General features: G+C 37.8%; 1 protein-coding gene across 4 annotated transcripts in view; it reads left to right on the top strand.

Annotated features, from left to right (window-relative positions):
* Positions 1-24,796, top strand: part of GABRB1 (gamma-aminobutyric acid type A receptor subunit beta1) — a 433,789-nt gene that overhangs the window by 398,640 nt on the left and 10,353 nt on the right. For all 4 annotated transcript variants that reach the window (XM_054485740.1, XM_054485739.1, XM_054485738.1 and 1 more), the window contains 3 exons: positions 8,702-8,839; positions 8,943-9,095; positions 12,004-12,248. In XM_054485740.1, the coding sequence (XP_054341715.1) occupies positions 8,702-8,839; positions 8,943-9,095; positions 12,004-12,248 (536 nt within the window). The remainder of the gene's footprint in view (positions 1-8,701; positions 8,840-8,942; positions 9,096-12,003; positions 12,249-24,796) is intronic.

A 24,796-nucleotide genomic window follows, 5' to 3' on the forward strand; every position in this document is an offset into this window, starting at 1 on the left:
TGGATTTTGCTGAGGCATTTTTCATCACATTAAAAAAAAAAAAAAAAAAGTCCATGGGAGAAATTTCTCTTCGGCTTGGCATCAGCACTTCCCCTTCTTCCAAGCCAATTGGTTTGTTTTTATCTCATGGGCATCATGAATTCTTTAACTTATCTGATTTTTGTGTTACTTGATAGAAAAGCAGTTTTTTTGTCTCTGAGGAGAGGCAGGTCCGGGTGGTGCTGGCAGCTCATTTCCTCCTCCCTAGAAGTGAGCAGACTCAGCAGATCTGAGTTAACTAGACAGACACAGAAGCTTGTCTCAGCTGCTGAGTTCCTAAGGCTACCCCACGCAATCCTATAAAAAATGTGAAATGTACAGCATTGCAAGGCAGGGTTCAGTGCACCCAGGCTACCTGATGAGCCTAAACCATGGGATAATGAGAATTTGGGCAACAATTGGTGATCCACTACCTCCCTGTATTAGTTTGTTCTCACACTGCTATAAAGAACTGCCTGAGAGTAGGTAATTTATGAAGAAAAGAGGTTTAATTGACTCACAGTTCCACAGGCTATACAAAGGCTTGGAGGCCTCAGGAAACTTACAATCATGGCAGAAGGCGAAGGGGTAGCAAGCACGTCTTACCATGGTGCAGCAGAAGAAAGCGAGAGAGAGCAAAGGGGGAAGTGCCACACACACACTTTTAAACCATCAGATCCCATTCGAACTCAGTCGCTAACATGAGAACAGCAAGGGGAAAATCCACACCTATAATCCAATCACCTCTCACCAGGCCCCGCCTCTCACAGATGGTGATTACAATTCAAGATGAGATTTGGGTGGAGACACAGAGCCAAACCATATCACTCCCTGCTCATACAATTTTTTCGTAATAAACCCCATTCTAGATCTTCTGGAGGTGTGTATTTGAAATCTAATTGCCCAAATGTAGAAAATACATAGGATGCTAAGATTTCCTTCTTTGTAATTTAATTTTTTGATTGTTAATTTACTCACATGATTCAAAACTCAAAATACATTAAACGTTTAGAGTGAAAATTTCCCTTTCATCCTTATCATCCATCTTCCTAGTCCCCAAAAAGAAATTGTTATTACCTTGTTATCTGTCCCTCCAGAGTTTTTCATACACCTACAAGTATATGCAAATATGTTTCTGTTTTTCCCAGATTTTTCCCTCATATATTAGCATGTTGCAATATTATTTTTCTGAACTTTGATTTTTTTAATTAAAAGTGGATTTTTGAGAGTTTTTTAATATTATATATAAGAACTTCCTTGTTCTTCTTTATAGCTTTATAATAGTGCATTAATGTGCCATAATTTATAATTTAGTTAGCCACTCTTCTATCGGAGGATATATTAGTCTGTTTTCACGCTGCTGATAAAGACACACCCAAGACTGGGCCATTTACAAAAGAAAGATGTTTAATTGCACTAACAGTTCCACGTGGGCCAGGAAAGCCTCACAACCGTGGCAGAAGGCAAGGAGGAGCAAGTCACATCTTAAATGGGTAGCAGCAGGTGAAGAGACAGAGAATGACAGCCAAGGGAAATGGGTTTCCCCTTATCAAACCATCAGATCTCATGAGACTTACTCACTATCAGGAGAACCATATGGGGGAAACTACCCCCATTATTCAATTATCTCCCACCAGGTCCCTCCCACAACATGAAGCAATTATGGGAGTACAAATCAAGATGAGATTTGGGTGGAAACACAGAGCCAAACCATATCAGGGGACATTTATGTTGTTTCAAATATTTTGCTATTACAACAGTATTTTAATGAATAATCCTGTATGCACATTCTTCACAATTGTGCAATTCACACAAATTTCTAGAAGGAAATTTCTAGAAATTTCTTTAATGATTAATTTCTAGAAATTTTTATAGTTATATTCTCTAGACAGATCTACAATTTATTTAAGATTTGCAATAGTTCATGGCATGAAAGAGTGGTCCAAACTACTTTTTCCAGTAATTCCTCAGCAATGATTTCTTAAAATAGGAGTTGCTTGGTGAAAGGGTGTATACATTAATACTTGTGATAGCTGAAGCAAACTGCATTCCATTTGGGTTATAACAAATTACATCCTCATCAGCAACATGAGAGTAGCTGCATCCCCACATGCTCAGCAAAATGTTATCGCTTTGTGGATTTTTTCCAAGTTATAAGGCAAAAAGGAGTATCTTGATACAGTTTTAACTTTAATTTGCGTTTGTCTGATTACAATTGAGTTTGGGCATTTTTATTTTTCAATGAACTCTCTGTTCATATCCTTTTACTATATTCTCATTAAGGTTTTCGTCTTTTTTGTTGTTCATAGAAGTTTTTTATATGTTAAGAACATTAACCCTTGTCTTAAATATGAACTGCAATTATTTTTTGTCTCTTATTTACTTTTGATTCTGTTTATAGATTTTTGTTGCCACACTTTTTTAATGTAGCTGAATGTGTTAATTTTTTATGACTTATGAATTATTTGTTAGAGTTAGAAAGGCCTCATCCATGCCAGTAGTATAAAATAATTCTCCCATGTTTTCTTGTGGTATAAGCATAGTCATATTTTCTAGATAGATCTACAATTTATTTGAGATTTACTATAGTTTATGACATGAAATAGGGGTCCAAACTGCTGTTTCAAGTAATTCCTCAGCCAGCATGATTTCTTAAACTATCTTTTCCCCAATAATTTGAGGTACCACTTTTATCATATTCTAAATTTTCCTATGTATTTGGCACTAGTTCTGAATTTTTTATCGTTACCCGTTGATCTTTCTTTCAATTCCAGCACTGGGATCACACTGTTGTAATTATTGAGGTTGTATAATGTTTTACTACCTGGTAGGGCTAGTTGCCCCTTATTTCTACTTTTTCTTTTCTTTTTTGAGACAGAGTCTCGCTCTGTTGCCCAGGCTAGAGTGCAGTGGTGAAATCTCAACTCACTGCAACCTCCGCCTCCCAGGTTCAAGCAATTCTCCTCCCTCAGCCTCCTGAGTAACTGAGATTACAGGTGCCTGCCACCATGCCCAGCTAATTTTTTTTGTATTTTTAGTAGAGACAGGGTTTCACCATGTTGGCCAGGCTGGTTTCGAACTCCCGAACCCAAGTGATCTACCCACCTCAGCCTCCCAAAGTGCTAGGATTACAGGCGTGAGCCACCACACCCAGCCTATTTCTACTATTTTTTCAGAGTTTTCTTGGGTTTGTTTATTTTAACTTTCAATTCATCTAGTCTAGTTCCCAAAACAAAAATCCTATTGGCATTTTGAGGCAATCATATTAAATTGTGAAACTTACGATGTTGAGTTTTCCTTTCAAAAATATGCTATGCCTGTTATTTGTTCAAGGATTCTTTTGTGCCCTTCAAATTTATTTTAAATGTTGCTTCATATGTGTTTTGCATATTTCTGACCAAATTTATTACTGGATAATTTTGTCTCTATTTTTAATTGGTCCTTTTCATCTATTATATGTTATAAGTTATTGTTTTATATATTAAAGTTATCAATTTCTTTATAGTAATTTTATACCCCATTACCCTACCAAATTCTTATTGTTTGTAATAGCTCTTCAGTTAATTCTTTGGGGTTTACTGAATATACAATTGCATAATTTGCAAATCCTGATAGTTTAACTAGCAGCTTTCCAACTCTGTACCTCAACTTTCTTGCTGTTGTCCAATGTCTTGGTTAGTATTTCCAGAACAATGTTAAATATTAACAATGGTAGTAGACATTCTCATCTTCTCCTTAACTTTCATGGGAATGTTTTCTGTTTCCACACTAAACATGATGCTGGTTTGGGAAGAGGAATCTTCCCATGTTAAGGAAATATCGTCTCTCATATATCTATATATATCTGTATCTATATCTGTATCTATATCTATATCTATATCTATATCTATATCTGTATCTATATCTATATATCTATATCTATATATCTATATCTATATCTATATCTATATCTATATCTATATCTATCTATATATATATATACACACACACAGAGAGAGAGAGAGAGAGAGACACAGAGAGACAGAGAGAGAGAGAGACGGAGTCTCGCACTGTCGCCCAAGCTGGAGTGCAGTGGCATGATCTCTGCTCACTGCATCCTCCGCCTCCCGGGTATAAGCGACTCTTCCGCCTCAGCCTCTCGAGGAGCTGGGATTGCAGGCGCCCGCCACCACGCCCGGCTAAATCTTTGTGTGAGGTTTTTTTTTTTTTTTTTTGAGAGGGAGTCTCGCTCTGTCACCGCAGCTGGAGTGCAGTGGCGCTATCTCGGCTCACTGCAAGCCTGCAAGCTCCCCCTCCCGGGTTCACGCCATTCTCCCGCCTCAGCCTCCTGAGTAGCTGAGACCATAGGGGCCCGCCACCACGCCTGGCTAATTTTTTGTATTTTTAGTAGAGACGGGGTTTCACCGTGTTAGCCAGGATGGTCGCAATCTCCTGGCCTCGTGATCCGCCCGCCTTGGCCTCCCAAAGTGCTGGGATTACGGGCGTGAGCCACGGCACCTGGCCCTTTCTCATATTTATTGAATAATGTTTTTTGCTTTGTTGAAAGAGAACTGGTGTTGAAAGTTATCAAATGCCATTTTAGTATCTGTATAAATAATCATATGGGTTTTTTTTCTCCTTAGATTTGTTATTATAATGAAATATATTACTAGATTTTCTAATATTAAACTTAGAATACCATATTAATTATGCTTTATTATTTAAAGTACTACTGGATTTTGTTTGCTAATATGTTCTGCTTACTTTATGAAAATAATTTAGAAATTTTCATTTTTAGCCTATGCTTTGGAACTGTTTAAGTAGCAATAGAATTATCAGTTCTTGAATATCTGTTTGTAGGGATGAAATCAAGCTGTTTTGATTTTCTGTGCCTCCTGATTTGGGAAAATTTTCTGAGAAAATTACCCATTTCATCCACATTTTCAAATTAATTTGCATGAACTTGATTAGTCATGATTCTTTACAGTTCCTCTGTTTCTAAGGTGGATTCCCTTATCTGTCCTGATTGATCTGTTTGATTAGAATCTTCTGTAGAAGAGTTTCCTCATGCAGGTACCTAGATGATATGTCCTCTGAATCTTTATATATCTTCTCTGGAAAGAAGTGGTATTTTGGCAGGGAGTAGTACTTTTGGGTCTCAGAGTTGCTGTCCTTTATGCCTATATTCTAAATGTTCTGTGGATGTCATTCTATAATCTTTTCTTTCCAGCATTGTGTATAAGAAGTTCAATACTTTTTCCATTGAAAACACCTTGTACTTTCTGTCTGGAAGATTGTAAGACTATTATTACACCCTTGGAGTCTAGGAATGACATTGGGATGACCTGATATTGTCAGCTTGCCAATCTGCAAAATAATTTATTTAGTAAGCTCTGGGGAATTTGTATTTTCTTTTTGTTTATTATGGCTCCTCTTCTATATAACTCCCTTCTTTAAGGAATGCCCACTATTCATATATTAGATCTCCTAGATGGGTCCTTCAAAGCTTTTATAGTTTCTTCATGCTTTCCAAATATCTATAAAATTGTCTTCCAAGCCACAAATTCTGGCCTCATCAGTAGCCATCTTCTCTTCAATTTATCTAAGACATTTCATATATTAAAAAAAACCATTGAGTTTTAGAATAAAAAGTTGCCTGGGCTGTAATCAGATATCTGTAAGTGTTCCTATATTTCTACCAAGAGTGAGGAATGAAGAGTTCAAGCTATTATTTGCTTCCTCCTCAGTTCTTTTCACTAGATGATACCTAATCTAGTTGTTCCACTTGTTTTCCTTCTCTAGGGCTACTGGGTTCCTTATATGCATTGTTATTTTTTCTTGCATATTCTTTGGGGTTTGGGCCCAGCTGCCAGATCACCTTAAAAGGAACAAAGTTCTAGATGGAAAGCATAGTGAGCTCCAGCCTGTTGATGCACCAGGAGGTAGTCTCTCTCTCTCTCTCTCTCTCAGTGACCCAACCTGCCTTTTCTTCTCTCTTTTTTTTCAATAGCTTTAGGGGTTTTTACTTACATGGATGAATTATACAGTGGTGAAGTCTGGGTTATTGATGTATCCATTACCCAAATAGTGTACATTGTACCTGATAGGTGATTTTTTTATCCCTTACCCTCCTCCCAGCCTCCCCACTTCTGAGTCTCCAACATTCCTTATACCACCGTGTATGCCTTTGCCTACCCGTAGCTTAGCTCTCACTTATAAATAAGAACATGCAATATTTGGTTTTCTGTTCCTGAGTTACTTCATATAGGATAATGGCCTCCAACTCCATCCAAGTTGCTGCAAGATACATTATTTTGTTCTTTTGTTCTTTTCTTTTTTTTTTTTTTTTTTTTTTTTTTTTGAGACGGAGTCTCACTGTGTCGCCGAGGCTGGAGTGCAGTGGCGTGATCTCCGCTCACTGCAAGCTCCGCCTCCGGGGTTCACGCCATTATGGTTGAGTAGTACTCCATGGTATATATATATGCCACATTTTTCTTATGCATTCATCAGTTGGTGGGCACTTAGGTTTGCTCCATATCTTTGCTATTGTAAATTGTGTTGTGATAAATGTACGAACGCAGTCTTTTATATATAATGACTTCTTTTCCTTTGAGTAGATACCCAGTAGTGGGATTGCTAAATCGAATTGTATTTTTAAAAAGTCAAAAAACAATAGATGTTGTGAAATGGAAACGTTGATGCTCTGTTGGTAGGAAGGTAAATTAGCACAATATCTATGGAAAACAGTATGGCAATTTCTCAGCCCACCTTTTTAACTTTCCCACATCCCCTTAAAGGACTGAGATGACAGAAGTTCCTCCAAACAGTCACACAGGTGGTAATATCCTTCCTTCTTTGGTAGGCCCAACAGCCCCTTCACCCAGCTATCTTCTTTGATCCCACTGTTCTAATCCCCACCCAAGGACTCCATGCTACCAGTCCCTAGGTTCCCTCTAGTGGCTGAGGAGGGAAAGAAAATCCCATGATGCCATTGTCCACTGGAACCAGACAGGGCTGAGAACTCACATTCCCCAGATACTACTTCCTGCTGGGCTTAGGAGAGGTAACTCATGGTTGAATTAGAATTGGAAAGGAAGGAATCTGGGTTGAATTTAAGCTGTCATATTGCCACTAACCATTTCAACTAAGGAAGGAGTTTTGTATTCTAAAATCCATGAATGGGATCCATGATCTCCTGAAATTGCCATCAAATTCCATCTATCTATCTATCTATCTATCTATCTATCTATCTATCTATCTATCTATCATCTATCTGTGTATATTTTTCTGTGGATTTTATTGGCAGGTTTTTATCGAATTCTCAAGGAGATATTTAGAATCAATCTTACAGAATCATACCCAAACTTGGTAAAATCCCCAATATGCCAATTAGTCCCATGTAGATTATTCTGAGTCCAATAGTAAAGAGGGTCTCAGTCTTTCAGACACTGGTGATTATATCTGGAAGCCAGTTTAAAGCAGTAAAGTTAAGACAGTTTTGTTTTCCTTTTTAAAAGCGAGGAGGGGAGTGGGGATGAATAGCTTAAAATTTCTTACATTCTTGCAAGGACAAGTTGATGATGACCCTTTGGCACCTGGCATTCAACTTCTAAATATCAAATACATCATTTTTTATTTCTCGAAAAGGTATTACTGGCTTTAATCAAAAATAGGTCAGCATGATGTCCACTACAAAAAGCTTATGTGGTTACCTTTGAAACACTAGCCCCTGCAATTCTAATGAAAAAAAATATTTTCTGCTTTTTTATTTGAGGTGAACCTAAATAGAAAATGAATTTAGAAAGATCGTCTTTGTCTCTAGCTGATAGAGAAAAATATAGTCTTAAAATATGCCTAAAATTATTTTTAGATTTTTAAAATACATCTGTACATTCTTCTTATGCAAGTTACTCTTATACATAATGATAACCCAGCTAGACCACTGCCAGGTGGGAGCAGAGTGAGAAGAGATTAGGCCATCAGCATAGGGCCTTCATGCTGAAGGCCTGAGGACAAGCCCTTCTATTACAATCTACAGTTCCCTACACATTCCCCTTAAATTTACTGAAGTTCACTCTCATAAATATAAAGATATAAAAGCATTATCAAGAATTTATATAGTCCTAAGACTTTCACCCACATATTAGCTATAATAATATTAGCTATACTCAAAGGATATGAATAAAAGCTTGCCAAATTTTCTAAAAGAAATATGTAGTTTTTAATGTCTTAATCGTGTAATGGCTGTATATAAACTTGGTCTCTCATTACACTTCATCTCTTTACACTATCTGTTATCCTTTTAACAAATATGTGCTCAATTATTATTACTTGTTGTGCTATTGTTGTTGTTAAGTAGCACATAGCCAAAGCCATGTCCAGGTACCTAGAATTCAGCCATCCCCCAATTTAACCAAGGAATGCAAATTAGTAGATACAATAAGAATAAATTTGCAGCAATGACATCAGATATCACTAAACGATCCAGAGCTTAAGTCCAGTAATGCCAGATGCACCCATTCTTTCAATGCAGCTACTAACAAACCATCAGAAATAGCACTCCACATGAGACCTGCATACCACCTTAGTTTAAAGCAATGCCACCTTACCACTTTTGTGCTGGGAATTTTTCCTCTAGCTCCCAGGTGGTATTCAAAATGATTTCCTAAACTTTGTTTAATCGTGCTGTGTTTATTGGTTTCAGATGGCTATACCACTGATGACATTGAATTTTACTGGAATGGAGGAGAAGGGGCAGTAACTGGTGTTAATAAAATCGAACTTCCTCAATTTTCAATTGTTGACTACAAGATGGTGTCTAAGAAGGTGGAGTTCACAACAGGTGAGGTTGTTTCCCCCAAAATGTACTAGGGGTGCTGTGAAAGGAAGAAGATTATTCCAACCAAATGATGGTCTGATTACTTGTCTTTTGTTTCTCAACTCAGGAGCATATCCACGACTGTCACTAAGTTTTCGTCTAAAGAGAAACATTGGTTACTTCATTTTGCAAACCTACATGCCTTCTACACTGATTACAATTCTGTCCTGGGTGTCTTTTTGGATCAACTATGATGCATCTGCAGCCAGAGTCGCACTAGGTAATACATTCTCAGCACTGCAGAGAGCTAACAGATTTTACTTTCAAACAAATCACCAATATCAGGAATTATAGGCAAGGGCTCTCTTATAGCAAGCTAAAGAATTAGATCATCATACAAGTCCCTGAATATAAAACATCTAAATGTAAGCATGTCCACAACGAATATTCTACAATGTACTGTCTTTTTAGCATTTTACCAAAACAAACAAACAAAAATCTTGGAATATATCTAGCACTATGTGTCTCATTGAATATATTTTTAAATTCTCATTACACTAATTTTTACTAACTTTGGGATGACTTCCCTTTTAATCCCTGCTTTTAACAGTGATGAACATGTACAATGCACTATTTTCAAGTGAATTTGGAGAAAGCTAAACCTTGTGACTAATAACAAGCTGTCAATTGCTGAGAAATACTATCCTTTGAATACTAACTAAAATTAAATCGTATCAAGCCAAGTCTCCTTTAAATGGAGCTTATTACACTTGAATAAGGCACAGACAATCCATCAGATATATTAATAATCTGTGGTCAAGACACAATAAAAATGATTTCCTTCTTGGGGGAACAAAATTTAGAACTAATCCTGTCATGGTTAATTAATTGCTGAAAGCTGACAGGCTATATTTGAGACTTTAAAGGATTCCTTGGAAGGTTAGAATGTGTAAGGTCTGTCTGGTGAATCTGGGGATGTGCAAGTCTGTGTCATTATTTGATCCTACAGCCATTTCAGTTATCTCTTTCTGGGGCTAATTCTCGCACACACACACGCACACACACATCATTTCTGGCTAAACTAACATATTTCATCTCTTCACTTCAGAGACTGTTAAGCTGGACTAGATGATCAGCATACCTGTTCACAGCTACACTAATTGTCATCACTACAGCTTATTTGTAATGGCTGAATACATAAAGCTCACAAAGTCAAGTGTTTGCAGCCCCTTATCAATCTTTGAACAGCCTAAGATTAAAGAAAGCAAACAAATAATAGTATCTATCACACATATGCATCTGCACATATTACTTGAACGTGAGTATTGTTAGGTCTATATGCTACACTTAAGAAAAAAACAGTGGATGATGTCCACAGCAGAGAATAATAACTAATAAGTTTATGAATTGTGGTTTTCCTTACTATTCTATCCTCAAAGCTAATACTATTTTAATTGGAGATATTAGAGATGTCAGTATATAAAGGTGCTTGTTTAAGCTATTCTTTGTACTATAAAACTTGAGATATTTTAAAACATATGTAATTTAAAATGGCATTCATTTCCTAACACTTTTTGCTTAAAAATGTAAAACAAGGAGTAGAAGCAGAAATGCAATTGGTAAATTTATAAGTGACTCATTCATTTCTGTGAAGCACATTAGCTGGAATTGTATCAGGTGAAATTTAAAGGTTTTTTCAAAGAAATAAGAAAGATCACTCATTATGGCATTTTATATCAGTCCAGCACATTAGAATTTATTACTGATCTGAACCACTTTAATTTTTTGTATGGTAGCCCTGACCTCCTACTTTATCTGTTCTTCTAAAAGTTGAATCGTCAAATCCGGGAATATACATCTAGAATAATCTGATTGGCAAATGAATGCGAAACTATTTTTCCCTTCATTTCATTTTGCTACCTTCCATTCCCTTTGGAAGTTTTCCTCTGTCTTTACTATCTATTTTATACTTTCTGACTTTATTTTTAAGAGCCTCTATCAAATTTTAGATTTTACCTTTTCATCTCATTGCTTATTTTAAATGCTATTGTGTAACATTTCTATGCTTTTTTGACCCTAGCTGGGTGGCCTAAAACAAAATAATTAATCTCAGATTTTCTGTTTACCCGGTTATAAAATGAGAATAATATACACTCCCTATCATTTTCAGGCTGTTATGACAGCCATGTAAGATAATTTATAATTGTAAGTGTTTAAAACTGTACAACACTATACAAATGTATAATATTAGTATTGCAGAACAAATATCTACACTAGATTCCAACTTCTTTTTCACTTCTTGCTTTTCGCAATTATCACTTCATCATCACCATCATCGACGCAAAATATTTGTTATACAGCTAAACAAACATTATACTATTAAGAATGCTACATATAACAAAGTAAATAAAATAAAATCTGTCTTTTATGAACTTACAGTCTTAAACTTCTTCAACAAATCCAAGTTCAAATTTTTAAGAAGTTGTTTTCTGACATCAGGGAACTAATTCATTCTAGGTTCTGGAACCAAGAAAATAGAGAATATTTGAAATATCAAAGCAACAAGATTATAGGAAATGTAAAATATACATAAATCAAGCACTTGATACAAATTATGACATTTCTCATGTTTCCTCTTTTGGTAATGTTTTGCTATGAATGACACACAATTATTTTAAAATGCAATACTGACCTTGTAACTTGGGTGTCCTTTAGATTCATGGGATGAAGTAGATCTCAAACTAGTCAACAGCTTTCAATTTGGTAGAGGCTGCTATAGAGATTAGTATCACAAAGACAGATTTAGGAGCACCATGAATGAGATGCTGAGAAAAGGAAGAAGAAAGATGTGGTCATGTAACAAAGTGAGCGACATTCAATAGCAGGATTTCAATGGGATTTTGATCTGCTTTTCCATCTGCTTTTGTTTTTATTTTGTGCAATTAAAAAAATGTTTTCAACCCTTAATTAACTACACATTCTACTTTATGATTCATTAATGGACTATGTAGAGAGGCTAATGCCTTGCCTTTCAAAATATCTGCCCTTTTTGCCCAGTGGTTTATCATGCTACTGCGATCACTCAGGGGCGCCAATAAGGAAATGGCAAATGGCATCTGTCCTCTCAATCTTGAAAAAGGAACTTAATAGTGGTGCCTTCAGCTAAGTGTTGTCTTTCTCTTTCACAGGAATCACAACAGTGCTTACAATGACAACCATCAGCACCCACCTCAGGGAGACCCTGCCAAAGATCCCTTATGTCAAAGCAATTGATATTTATCTGATGGGTTGCTTTGTGTTTGTGTTCCTGGCTCTGCTGGAGTATGCCTTTGTAAATTACATCTTCTTTGGGAAAGGCCCTCAGAAAAAGGGAGCTAGCAAACAAGACCAGAGTGCCAATGAGAAGAACAAACTGGAGATGAATAAAGTCCAGGTAGGATATTAAATATTCCTAACAATACTCTTGTTAAATTTATCAGCATCATGATGCCTAGGGCTCTCATAACTTAAAAACAATTAATAAAATATTAGTTGATCTTTAATAAGACTCAACCAAGCCTTCATTTTACATATTCAGGGACTGAGGAATGAAGAAGTTAGATTGAGGGTTATATTGATTAGTAATATACCCTGGAACTCAACCCCAAGTCCAATATTATTATTCTAAACTATTTGTAAAAGCATATGTAAAGTAATAATGCTAGATTTGCATGGTGAATAAATGAGAGAACTAAAGTGAATATACTTTGCATTCCTAAATAGAGATGAGGCACAGTGGTTATAACCATAGACTGAAATCAAACTGCCTGGTTTTCATTCCCAGTTTAGTCACCTAATGGCTTTACAACTTCAGCCAAATCAACCTATTTAAGTCTTTATCTAACCTTTTCTCTCACTGTCCTCATCCATAAAATGGAGATTATTATAGTATGTCTATCTCACAGAGTTGTTGTAAGAACTGAGTTTTTCTCATTGGTACATCTTATAACCTGTGGTCTCATTGGATGGAATTAAATTTAAATGAATGATCTGTTTATTCTTTAAAAACATCTCTGTAGCCTCTACCTCTGAGCCATTTTTCACTGAAATCAATTTACCATTAAGTACATTGAAATGTGTATCTACCACAAATTGTTTTCAAGATAGCACAGAGGGTGACAACTGTTCATTTAGGCACTGTTCTAGGTATTTGGGATACTGATGTGAATGAGACAAAATTCCTCACCCTCATGGAGCTTAGGTTCTAACATGAGAAGATAAGCAATAAACACAAACAAATATCAAAAGGATAATTTTAGTTACTAGTAAGTGCTAAAAAGAAAGTAAAACAGTGACTCATGTCCGTAATCCCAGCACTTTGGGAGGCTGAGGCAGGTAGATCACTGGAGCCTAGGAGTTTGAGACCAGTCTGGGCAACATGGCAAAACCTCATCTCTACAAAAAATATAAAAATTAGCCTGGCATTGTGGTGTTTGCCTGTAGTCCCAGCTACTTGGGAGGCTGAGATGGGAGGATGGCTTAAACTCAGAAGGCAAAGGTTGCAGTGAGCAGAGATTGTGCCACTGCACCCCAGTGTGAGTGACAGAGTGAGACCCTGTCTTAAAATAATAATAATTTAAAAAAGGAAAACAGAGTACTGAACAAAGGAGTATTTGGGTCAGATTTAAGGGAACAGGACACTTTGGTAAGACCTCTCTGTGGAATGACCATTTGATGTGATACCGATGTGACAAGAAACAGCTAACCATGCCATGTCCATTCTAGGCAGAGGAAATAGCAAGTGCGTAGGCTCTGAGGCAGGAATTCCTGTGTGTTTAAATATTGAGAGAAGACCGGTAGAGCAAGAGCATAGTTAGTGAGGGAGAAAGCAGAGTAGTGTGAAATGTGGCTGGATAATTAAGCTTAGGCCAAATTATAAATTTTCAGGGTGTATCTTCATGCTCTTTAGTAGGACGAAAGTTTGGATAAACACTGTTTGACAAATTAGCAAAGAAAACTTAGGGATTCAGCCAAGTGGTTAAAATTCAAAGGAACACATCAAATAAACTTCTACCTTTGTGTGAGGCACTATGTTCAGTGCTACGGGGAGAGAAGTAGACAAGCTATTTGCCCTCAAGAATCTTCTGATCTTATTGTGAAAGAATATTATACTCATATGAGGTGATTATAAAATGAGACAAGACACAGTTAGTTTGAGGTGTATACCTGAAAAGAAGCAGCTTCCCAAAGTCTGATTGTAACCATACCAGCTTTAAAAGTACTTTGGGAGGCCACCTCTTTTCTATTCCCATCCTCATCTCAGTTGCCTTCAAACATACTAGTTCATCCTCTGCACAGCTTGGAATGTGTGTTAATTTATATGTCAGGAGGGAAAACCCTACCCAAAAAAGGTGGAATAGGTTCAGTGGTGGGAAAATTCAGAAGACATGAACTGGATGGATACTCAAAGATAAGTAGAATTTAGGAAAGAATAATGAAGAAAGCAGGGCCCTTCAGTTGCTAAAAAGCAATGTTCTCTAGGGAAAGTAATTAAATTGAAACAGGAGAGTTCTCCGATACGCTCATCTGTTGGGCTGCCGTGCACTCAAACCTTATGGGAGGGGGAGCATGCAGACAGGCAGGTATGGGAGCCGGGGGGGAGGGCTTTTGGGCTTTGGCCCCATGGTAGCATCTAGAGGTGGGTGCCTGCGACTCCCGAAGCCCCAGTAGGTGTGTTACAGTGCTCCTTTAGCTCTGCCATCTGCAGACAGCTTAAGTGTTAACCAGTTCAGTGCCTTTTTGGTACCCAGGTTCTTGTCTGGAGTCCGGGAAGAATCAGGTCACATGGACAAGTTGAAGGATGGTAAATGTGGAGGATCTTATTGCTGGATGGAGGTGGCTCTCAGTGAGATGAATGGGGAGCTGGAAAGGGGTTGGAGTGGGAAGATAATCTTCCCCAGGAGTTTGGCCATCCTTCGGCCATCTCTCCAACCATCCCCATCCAAACTTCTCTTGACATTCAGACACTCCTTCTCTTCTCTCCTTCTCTATTATGCCACTCTTCTGCTCCTCTGCTCTTCTGTTCATGGAGCCCAGGGTTCGGGGTTTATATGGGTACAGGGTGGGGGGCATGGTGGGCCAAAAGGCAATATTTGGGCACTAAAACAGAAACGCCTGTTCCCATGTAGAGCCGTGGGGTTCCATGCTTGAGGTTGGGGCCTTTGCCGGGGAACTACCCCCTTCTTTCCAGTGTTTTCCTGTCTCCTGTCCATATCAAAATGAAACGTCAAGTAAACTGGAATCAATTTACTCAGATAAAATAAAAAGACTACAAAATAAACTTTAAGCAGACACTTTAAGCTTATGATTCCACACTAGGATATCAGAGAAATTTTTTAAGATGATAAAGGTTGAATAAAGGCAGGAGGAAAGCCTATGTCATGTCAGATCTAGATGTATAAGTCCTGCAGAGGACTTCATGACTGGCTAATAAATAAGTAAAATGTTCCCATTTGACTGACCTTTATTTCATAAACAGGCTGTTTGAGTAACATTGGGCTTAAATGTGGTAAGAATTCATTGTCTCTCAAATCAGTAAACTTTTATTCCTGGTAAATTGACTTTTTAAATTTTGAATTAAAGGAGAACAAATAGAGAAATTCCTCAGTTGTCAGAAGACAATGCTTAAAGGAGGTTTTTTTAAAATATGTTTTTATCCATGGAAAGTTAGACTACGAACTCCACAAATGATTTCCACAGAAAAATAGACATAATTCTGACAAAATTCAAAAACAAATCATATTAAAACAGGGCAGAGTACTTTGTATCAGACTAATCCTCCTATTGATAGAAATAATAAACTGTGAGCACATTTTTAGAAACCTGCTTTAAGATATGGGAGAGTAACAAAACAAGCAAAAACTAAAAGAGAATCAACTTTCAAAAGAAAGGAACCACACTGTGTGAAATCCATGTTTATGCAGCTTTTCCCTTGAAGCTACGTCCCAGGCTGAGGGATGTGGGGCAGCAAAACTTCAGCACAAACTGAAGTTGTATTGACCTGAGGAGTCAGATCACGGAGTTTGATTCTTCCAGAGTTCCTGGAAATTTCAGAAGTAAGCCATAGCAGAAACTCGACACCTGAGTGTAAACTTCCCCAGCTTGATCCCTGAGCTACAAATGTACAAATGTACAAATACCAAGGAGCACAGAAAGAAAAAATAGCTAGAAACTGGGGGAAAGAAAAATGAACAGAGATTTTAGTTACTGTCCACCATATAAAAGTCAGAGTTTGGAGTTTGAATCCAGCCTGTTGGGGAGTGTGGGGGTGGTAAGCACATTAGGTTTTCCCTAAAAATCTCAAGAGGCTTATACCTTAAGAGTAAAGGATAAGTCACAAGAATAAGGGATTCCCCTTGGGTTAAGGGAAAATCTAAAATAGGCTCACCCTAATGACACATAAAACCAAGTCTCCACATACTCTGGATGATATGTCAGTCATATAACTGCCTACCAAACCGAACTCAACATTCTTGGGGGAAGATAGCAGAATTTAGAGTCTCTATGGTGCATCATTCAAAATATCTAATATATAGTAAAAAATTACTAGACATGAGAAGAAACAGGAAAATGTGATCATCATCAAGAGAAAAACATTTGTCAACAGAAACAGAGCAGTAAAAGTCTCAAATGTTGGTCTAAAAGATAATTAGGATAAATAACTATAATTAATGTATTTAAAAGTTCATAAGAAATAGCCCAAAACTGGAAACAGCCAAAATATCCTACAATAGATGAATGGTTAAACAAACTGTGGTATATTCATACTTCGGAGTACTATTCCAATAAAAAAGAAATGAACTATTGATACACGCAAAAACTTGGATGTCTCTCAAGGGCATTAGGTTGAGTGAAAAAAGCCAGTATTAAAAGGTTATAATACTGTATTATTCCATTGATATAACACTCTTGAAATAACAGAATTATAGAGATGGAGAACAGATTAGTGGTTGCCAGGAGTTAGTGATAGTGGGGAAGGATGTGGGATGGGTACGACTGATTATAAAGAACTAGTGTGAGGGAGATCATTGCAGTAATGGAATAGTTCTGTTACTTAATTGGAATGCTTGTTACATGAATCTACATATGCAATAAAATTACACAGAACTATACACACTTTATGTCAATGTCACTTTCCTGATTTTGATATTATATCATAGTTATGTAAGATGTAATCAGTTGGAGAACCTGGGTGAGGGGTACATGGGGCCCCTCTGCACTATCTTCACAACTTTCTGGGAATCTATAATAGTTTCCAAATAAAAAGTTTAAGATAAAGTCAATAGGAAAAATTGATATAGTGTATAAAGAAATGGGGAGTTTCAGAAGATAGTTGAAACTATAAAAGTGGAACAATGGAAATCACAGAATTAAAATTTTTATTAGATGAATTAACATCACATTGTATACAACAGAAAAAAAGGATTAGTGAAATTGAAGGTCATATTGGGCTTCTCTCAATTTCTCAATTGTAGCAGTTCTTACCATAAATGCTACTACTTTGGGGTTACCTTAATAGACACCCTCACTCTTGATTTATTATTTGGTATCTCTGTTAATTGTTCTCATGGGATCCTGTGCTTTTCCACAATAGGACTTCCATGATAGTGAGTATATGTTTATTTGTATAATTATCTTTTAACATCTGTTTCTCTTATTAAGCTACAGCTTCCCAATTATACACCCCAGAGCCCTTGTCTATTACATTCATTGTTCTTTCCTCAGAGGCTAAAAGGTAGATACCAAATAAGTACTTGTTGAATGAATGAATTAATTAATTAATACTGGAGAGTTGTTCTCCATTTAAGATGTTTTTAGAAACCACACAAAGCATTCAGTGTTACACTATGTTTTGTAAAACTTTTACATATTCATAATAAGTAAGAAAAAGAGACTATACTCCACTTCAGTTTCTGCTCCAGGCTGTCTTACTGTTCCTATCATTTTTATTTAAAAAAAAAAAATTAAGCATGCTTTATATCAACCTATGGTATTCTTTTTGAATCACAGTGCCATATAGCATTACATGTAATATTCAAAGGAGCATTATGGCTAAGCTTTTGAAATGGCACTGTTCGTCTGGGAGTAATGCCCAAGGTTCATTGTCTCAATGCCAAGGAAATCAAGGATGTGGTCACACAAGGAGTGAGGTTAAAAGCAGAGGTTTAATAGGCGAAAGAAAGAGAAACGCTCTCTCCTTCAGAGAGAGGGGTCCCAAGCAGGTCTTCTGGTCTGTGGTGAAATGTAATGGGTTTTACAGTTGAATAAGAGGAGGCAGTGTCTAATTTACATAGGGCATGAAAGATTGGTCAGACCAGGTCTGCCATTTGCATAAGGCTCAAAAAACTGGTTAAGGCTAGATGTGCCATTTGCATAGCGTGCGAAAAAGCTGGCCACCCCACTCTAATTTTTTATTATGCAAGTGAGTTCTCTACCTGGCTGGCGCCATGTCGCCTGCTTCTCTGTACTGTACTCGGGGTGAAAAAGGAAAGGGAAGATGGAGCCTTCATGTTGAACATACCTGGCTTCCAGGTAGCCCTTTTCCACTGGCACAGCTGCCAGCATTCACCGTGAAAGCTTCCAACTTGCTTATCTATGTCTACAGCTTGATTTTTCAGACTGCTCTTTGTTAGAAAAGAAATGATTTGGGGGCTGCTTTTTGTTAAAACAGAAATTCCGCCAAGGTCTCTGTTGCCCTTACTATCTGTCTAAATAATTTCTTTCTATCTCCTGTATCAATTTTATAAACTTCTTCATATTTAGGTGGGATAATAATACAGCATTACCGTCTCATGCAAGTTATAATCATCCCTGCACCTGCTTAGGTTTTGTAGTTCCTAACTTTCTTATCCTCTTCTAAAAACAAAAGTCCAGACAGATAATATGTTAATAACAAAGCAAGTATTTACTTCATCTATTCAGTGTGTCATTTCAGCAGTTACATTAATAATGCAAACTGTGTGGTATTTTAAATTTCTACCCACTAGTTAAACTCAAAAATATAAAAAAGACTATTAATTTTTTTAAATATAATGGTTGGATAATCCTCTACTTTTAGATGCTTGTAAACAGTTAAATTTAAATGACATCTGTGCCCTGGTCCCAGATAATTTTCATTTGAGGGATTTCCTCAGTGTTTGCCTTGGTTCACTGGAGCATAGAATGGTCTTGTTCAGTTATTACACATTACTTTTGATAGCTCTGGCTGGGCAGTCAGGTCAAGGGGTATTTGTACTGAAGCTTCAGGAGTGCTTGCTTTGTCTTGATTTATATTTCCTCCAGCTGCTCTGAAGCATCTTTTCATTTCAGTGCAGATGCTAGATCCAGACATTAGGAGAGTTTCAACCTCTAAGGTGATAAAGACTATAGATTCACAAGCCCCTCAGGCATCATTTGAAACTAGAGATGGTATTTAGAGTTTTGAAAGATAGATTTCACAGGACAACTAGGCTTTAAGTAAGCTACCTCTGGGCCACTTTTATACTCATCTGGAACTTTTTCAGTTGTATATTCTGGCCACAATGCCTGTCCATTTGCAAATAAATGAAATGGCTGAAATGGTAGCTTGGGTGGTCTGTGAGCAGAGACTGATTCAGTCATTCCGTGTCACAGGGGACACCAGAGGAATCTGCCAAAGATTCATTTTGTGAACTCTGAGTATCTGAGACATGTCTTAGTTAATCTAGAAAGTTTATTTTGCCAAGGTTGAGGATGAGTGCCTATGACACAGCCTCAGAAGGTCCCGTCGACATGTGCCCAAGGTGGTCAGGACACAGTTTGGCTTTATACATTTTAGGGAGACATGAGACATCAATCAACATATGTAAGATGAACAATTGGTTCGGTCTGGAAAGGAGGGACAACTTGAAGCAGGGAAGGGTCTTCCAGGTCATAGGTAGATAAGAGACAAATGGTTGCATTCTTTTGAGTTTCTGATTAGCCTCTCCAAAGGAGGCAATCAGATATGCATTTATCTCAGTGAGCAGAGGGGTGGCTTTGAATAGAATGGGAGGCAGGTGTACCCTAACAGTTCCCAGTTTGACTTTTCCCTTTAGCTTAGTGACTTTGGGGCCCCAAGATTTATTTTCCTTTCACAATACCAAATATGCAGTTGTATCCCCAATAGTCAAAAAATAGATTTTTTTTCCTGTTAGAATCAGATATTAGTATTGTGATCTGGCCTCTTCTCTCCCATTCCTGTTCTCCATGGTGAGTCACCCAAACACTTTCAGACAACTTTCTAAATGTGAATCAGCTCTGTATTGTGGTTAATTCCAGGATGCAATGTGCAGGTGGAGGTGGGCATTGTAAAGGTATACAGCTCTGTCTTTAGGTCCAGCTTGAAACAGCTCCATATCTGTCAGCCTTTGAGCCTGGGCCTTCAGACCAACTGGAAAACTCACCTTGCCTTTGATGAAACTTTCACCATCTATACCTAGCATCCAGAATTTCTACTGACAGCCTGTGTTGATAGTTCATGAACTTCTTTATTTCTCAAACCCCTGCCCAAATCTGGCTTCGTTCACTTTTTGTTCCCTAGCCTTGATTTAATCCTATCCTATCTCCAGTCTTCGGAAGTTTAATTTTCCTTTTCAGGAATCTCTGTCTCTTATTTTCTATTTTTTTTCTCTATCTAGATATCTAGAACTCTTTTGGTGAACAAGAAAGAAGTCTACTTTACTTAACTGGTTTAAGAATAAAAGAGGAGGGAGAGGGATTTATTGGCACACACAACTGAAAGTTCGAAGCATAGTCCTAGTTTCACATGTGCTGTTCCAGGTGTCCAAACAATTTGTCAGAAGTATCTCTCTTCATCTCTTAATTCTGCTGTCTTTTTTATTGACTTTGTTTTGACCCTTCCCTCATGGTGGTCCCAAAGTTCCAAGTTTATAGTGTCAAAGCTCTTTGACCCTAGCACGAAATTATTTATTATACCCAATAGTTCTAATTTAAAAAAGCCCTAGGATTGAGTCTTTTTGGATAAATTTGTCATATTTTTACGCAGAAGTCAATTCTTCTCACCAGGAAGATGGAAAATGCTAAATGCCTAGGTCTGGATCACATGCATGTCCATGGAACCTAGAAGATGCAATTAGGCATACTTCAACCACGTGCACCAAAAGAATATCAGGGCATTATCATCAGAGGAAGGTAGAATGGAATCAGACAGGTCAAACGAATAGGCATCCACCACAACCTACTAGGACCCTTGGGATGTTTGGGTGGAATACAGACTAAGAGGATCTTAATCTAAAATGAGATGAACTCAAACTGGTGTTTTTAGCAAGCTTCCCAATTCATTCAGATACACGTCAATGTCTGAGAACCACAACCCTGGAGATCCTAGACATTCTAGCCACCTCTGCAGGTGTCCTTGGCCATTGAAACTCAGAGTTCAGAGAGAAGGCTCAAAGTATAAGTTTCAGATTTCCCCATTCTGCAGACATTTACTCAGCAAAATGTATCTTAGGCTCAGTTCTGGAAAAGCAAGGAGGACATACTGAGTAGTGATGAACAACAAAAAAAGCACCTGCCCCTCCTGGAGCTTATATTCCAGTTGAGGTAATTGACAAATATGTGAATAAACACATGATATAATGGCAGATGATGATAATTATGGTAAAGAAAATGATGAGAAGCTAGCCAGGTAACAATGTGGGCAAGAAACAGCATTGCACAAGAGAAGCATAGCAGGTAAAAATGCCCTGCAGACTTAGGAGCATCAAGAGACAGCCAAAATAAGGCCAGTGTGGCTGGAGCAGTGCTCGAAGAGCAGCGTGGTAGGAAATGAGGGCTGAGGTACCCACAGGAACCAAACCACATGGTGCTTTTTGGACTAGAATAAGAAATTTGGAATTCATTCTACTTCTTGAAAAGTAACTAGAAGATATAAACAGAGTAAACAGAAGATATAAATAGGCATCACTTGTTTTACTTTTATTTTTTTTGAGACAGTCTCCCTCTGTCACCTAGGTTGGAGTGCACTGGCACAATTTTGGCTCACTGCAACCTCTGCCTCCCGGGTTCAAACGATTCTCATGCCTCAGCCTCCTGAGTAGCTGGGACTACAGGCGCCCGCCACCACACTTGGCTAATTTTTGTATTTTTAGTAGAGATGGGGTTTTGCCATGTTGGCCAGGCTGGTTCAGAACTCCTGACCTCAGGTGATCAGCCCACCTCAGCCTCCCAAATTGCTGGGATTACCTGCATGAGCCACTGCGCTCGGCCTGTTTTGCACTTTTTTTTCCTTTGAGACAGAGTCTCACTCTGTCGCCCTGTTTTACATTGTTAAAGGATCATTCCAGCTTCTATGTAGGGAAAGGACCACAGGGCAACATTTCTGGAAAGAGGAAGATCACTTAAGATGCAAGAGGTGATGGTGAAAAGAACAAGACATGGAATATACCTGCTATGTGCTCATAAAAATTAAAAAAAAAAAGAAAGAAAAAAGTCAACAGAATTCGGATCTATTTAAAAGTAGAGCAATTTGGACCTACTAAAACATAGAATGGGAGAAATAAGGAAAAGAAAGGAATCCAGGATAAATGTATCTACCTGAGTACTATTCTGGAAAATTGCCAGTTTTTGCTCTCAATGCTTTCAATCAATAGCATGAGGCCCACCCACATTATCGAGTGTAATCTCCTTTACTTACAGTAACTGTAAATGGCAATCACATCTACAAAATACCTTCTCAGCAACATCTAAACTAGTGTTTGACCTAGCAACTGGAAACCACAGCCTTATTTTTGTTTTTTTTTTCCTTTTCTATTTCCTGAATAATATAATTTATTTGTCTTAGATTTATGTACATTTGCACTTAATCTTCTGTTCTTTCTCAAAATGATAATAAAGTTTCCACTTCTGCCGCAAGCTTTCAGGACATGAAAAGAGACATGCAAAGCATCAGCAGAACCTCCCATCTCCTCTCCCCCAGAAAAGGTTTCAGGAATTCCAGGCTAAGAGATCAGGGTTTGGCAGCCCTGGTGAGCGCAAATGACTGACAGCAACAGCAAATACGGTACATTCTATGAGAGGGATGGGAAGATGAAGGCTGGGCTGTTGCAACTGTGTGTTCTCTACAAGGGAAGGCAGCCATTCGCACTGGTTGGCTTCATTAAGTAGAGTGTAGGCTTCTTGAGGACAGTGAATTATCTCATTCTGTAGCCAGCTCCACTTCACTTGGTTTCCTGCTCTGTGCTTCAGAACCACTCAGTAAATATGAATCTAATTGAATTGGCTAGCAAGAAGGAAATAACCCACTGTTTGCAAAGTAGATTGAGCCCAGAGGTGTTCCTCGACAGGGCTTTAAAACCGCCACTGAAAACAAGATTATATTTTATTCCAATTACACTAAAATGAGTTCAGCTATATTTATATATTGAAAATATCCAAAGCAGTTCAATTCAGTGAGTGGCAACATTTTTCACAGCCTAAGGCACTCACTGAGGATGTTGGGGCAGGCAGGAGAGAGTGAGTGAGATGGAAGGGGTGGAAGAAAGGCTAAACCCAAGCCAGAAAATAAATCTGCCCATTCACTTCAGATTTCTGTTAAGGAAAGAAATAGTACAGCCATCACATCAGTGTTCTCTGGACTTTAGTTATTTGAGAATCACCCTATGATTTTTGGCATGCCTTTTGTATCAGTCAGGGTTCTTCAGAGAAACAGAACCAATAGAAACAGAACCAACATACATATAATAAGAGATTTATTTTAAGGAATCATTTCCTGCAATTGTGGAAGCTGGCAAGTCCAAAATCTGTCAGGCAGGTTGAAGCTGGAAACTCAGATGAGAGTTGATGTTGCAATCTTTAGCCTGAAATCTGCAGGGCATGCTGGAAACTTGGCCAACGCTTCTACAGTACAGTGTGGAGACAGAATTTCTTCTTTTCCTGGAAACCTCAGTTTTTGCTCTCAATGCTTTCAATCAATAGCATGAGGCCCACCCACATTATCGAGGGTAATCTCCTTTACTTACAGTAACTGTAAATGCCAATCACATTTACAAAATACCTTCTCAGCAACATCTAAACTAGTGTTTGACCTAGCAACTGGAAACCACAGCCAATCAAGTTGACACACAAAATTAACCACTATACCCAATGTATTTATCCCCATTCATTCATTTCAAAGATATTTATTGAATGCTTCTATATGCAAAGTACTTTTCTTGGCTTCGGGGAAACGGTTGTGAATAATACAAAATCCCTGCCCCCTTGGAGTAACATTCTAGATGGGACACTCAGTGGAAGGAACAAGTTGGATGGGAAGAGAGAGGATCAAGAGTTCTGCTCTGGCCATTTTGAGATTTAGATGCCTCTAAACATCCATGCAGCACTATCCTTTAGGTTCTTCTGTAGTAAGGTCCAGAAGAAAATAGGAAACGTGAATTACTTTAGATCTTTCCCTTGTCATAATGAAATGTGAGCATGAATATAATGTTAAGAAAAATATGCACAAAATCACAAACTGGTCATATTTTCCTAAATACATTAAAAGATATATATAGCTCTTTTGTTTTCTTCACAATGTTACCTGATTTTTTAAAAACTAATTTTAGGAGGAGGGATAGTATTGACCATTTTCCTCCATAACAACATGAGCATCAGTATTTCAAGAACTTTGTCTGTTTTGCTCATCACCATCTTCCCAGGACTGTTGTGTCATCAGAATTAGAATTTAAAAACAAGATAACATGGTTTATAAGCAGTGCACTGGAGGAAGGAAGGAAAGTGTTCGCCAGCCAGAAGCTGGATTGTCCCTGCCATCTCAGGTCTTTATGAAATAAAATTCCAGGACCTTTCTTTATATGTGAGCCCCTCTAAGACTTGTCTGTGATCAGCAGGCCTTAAGGCTGGGTGTCATGACCTTCAGGAAGGAGATGAGAGAAAGGCTCAGCAGGCAGGAAGAAGGTGGACATCGTGGTTGCAAGAGAGCAAACT

This window comes from Pongo pygmaeus, chromosome 3, assembly GCF_028885625.2.
Source record: "Pongo pygmaeus isolate AG05252 chromosome 3, NHGRI_mPonPyg2-v2.0_pri, whole genome shotgun sequence".
Lineage (NCBI taxonomy): Eukaryota > Metazoa > Chordata > Mammalia > Primates > Hominidae > Pongo > Pongo pygmaeus.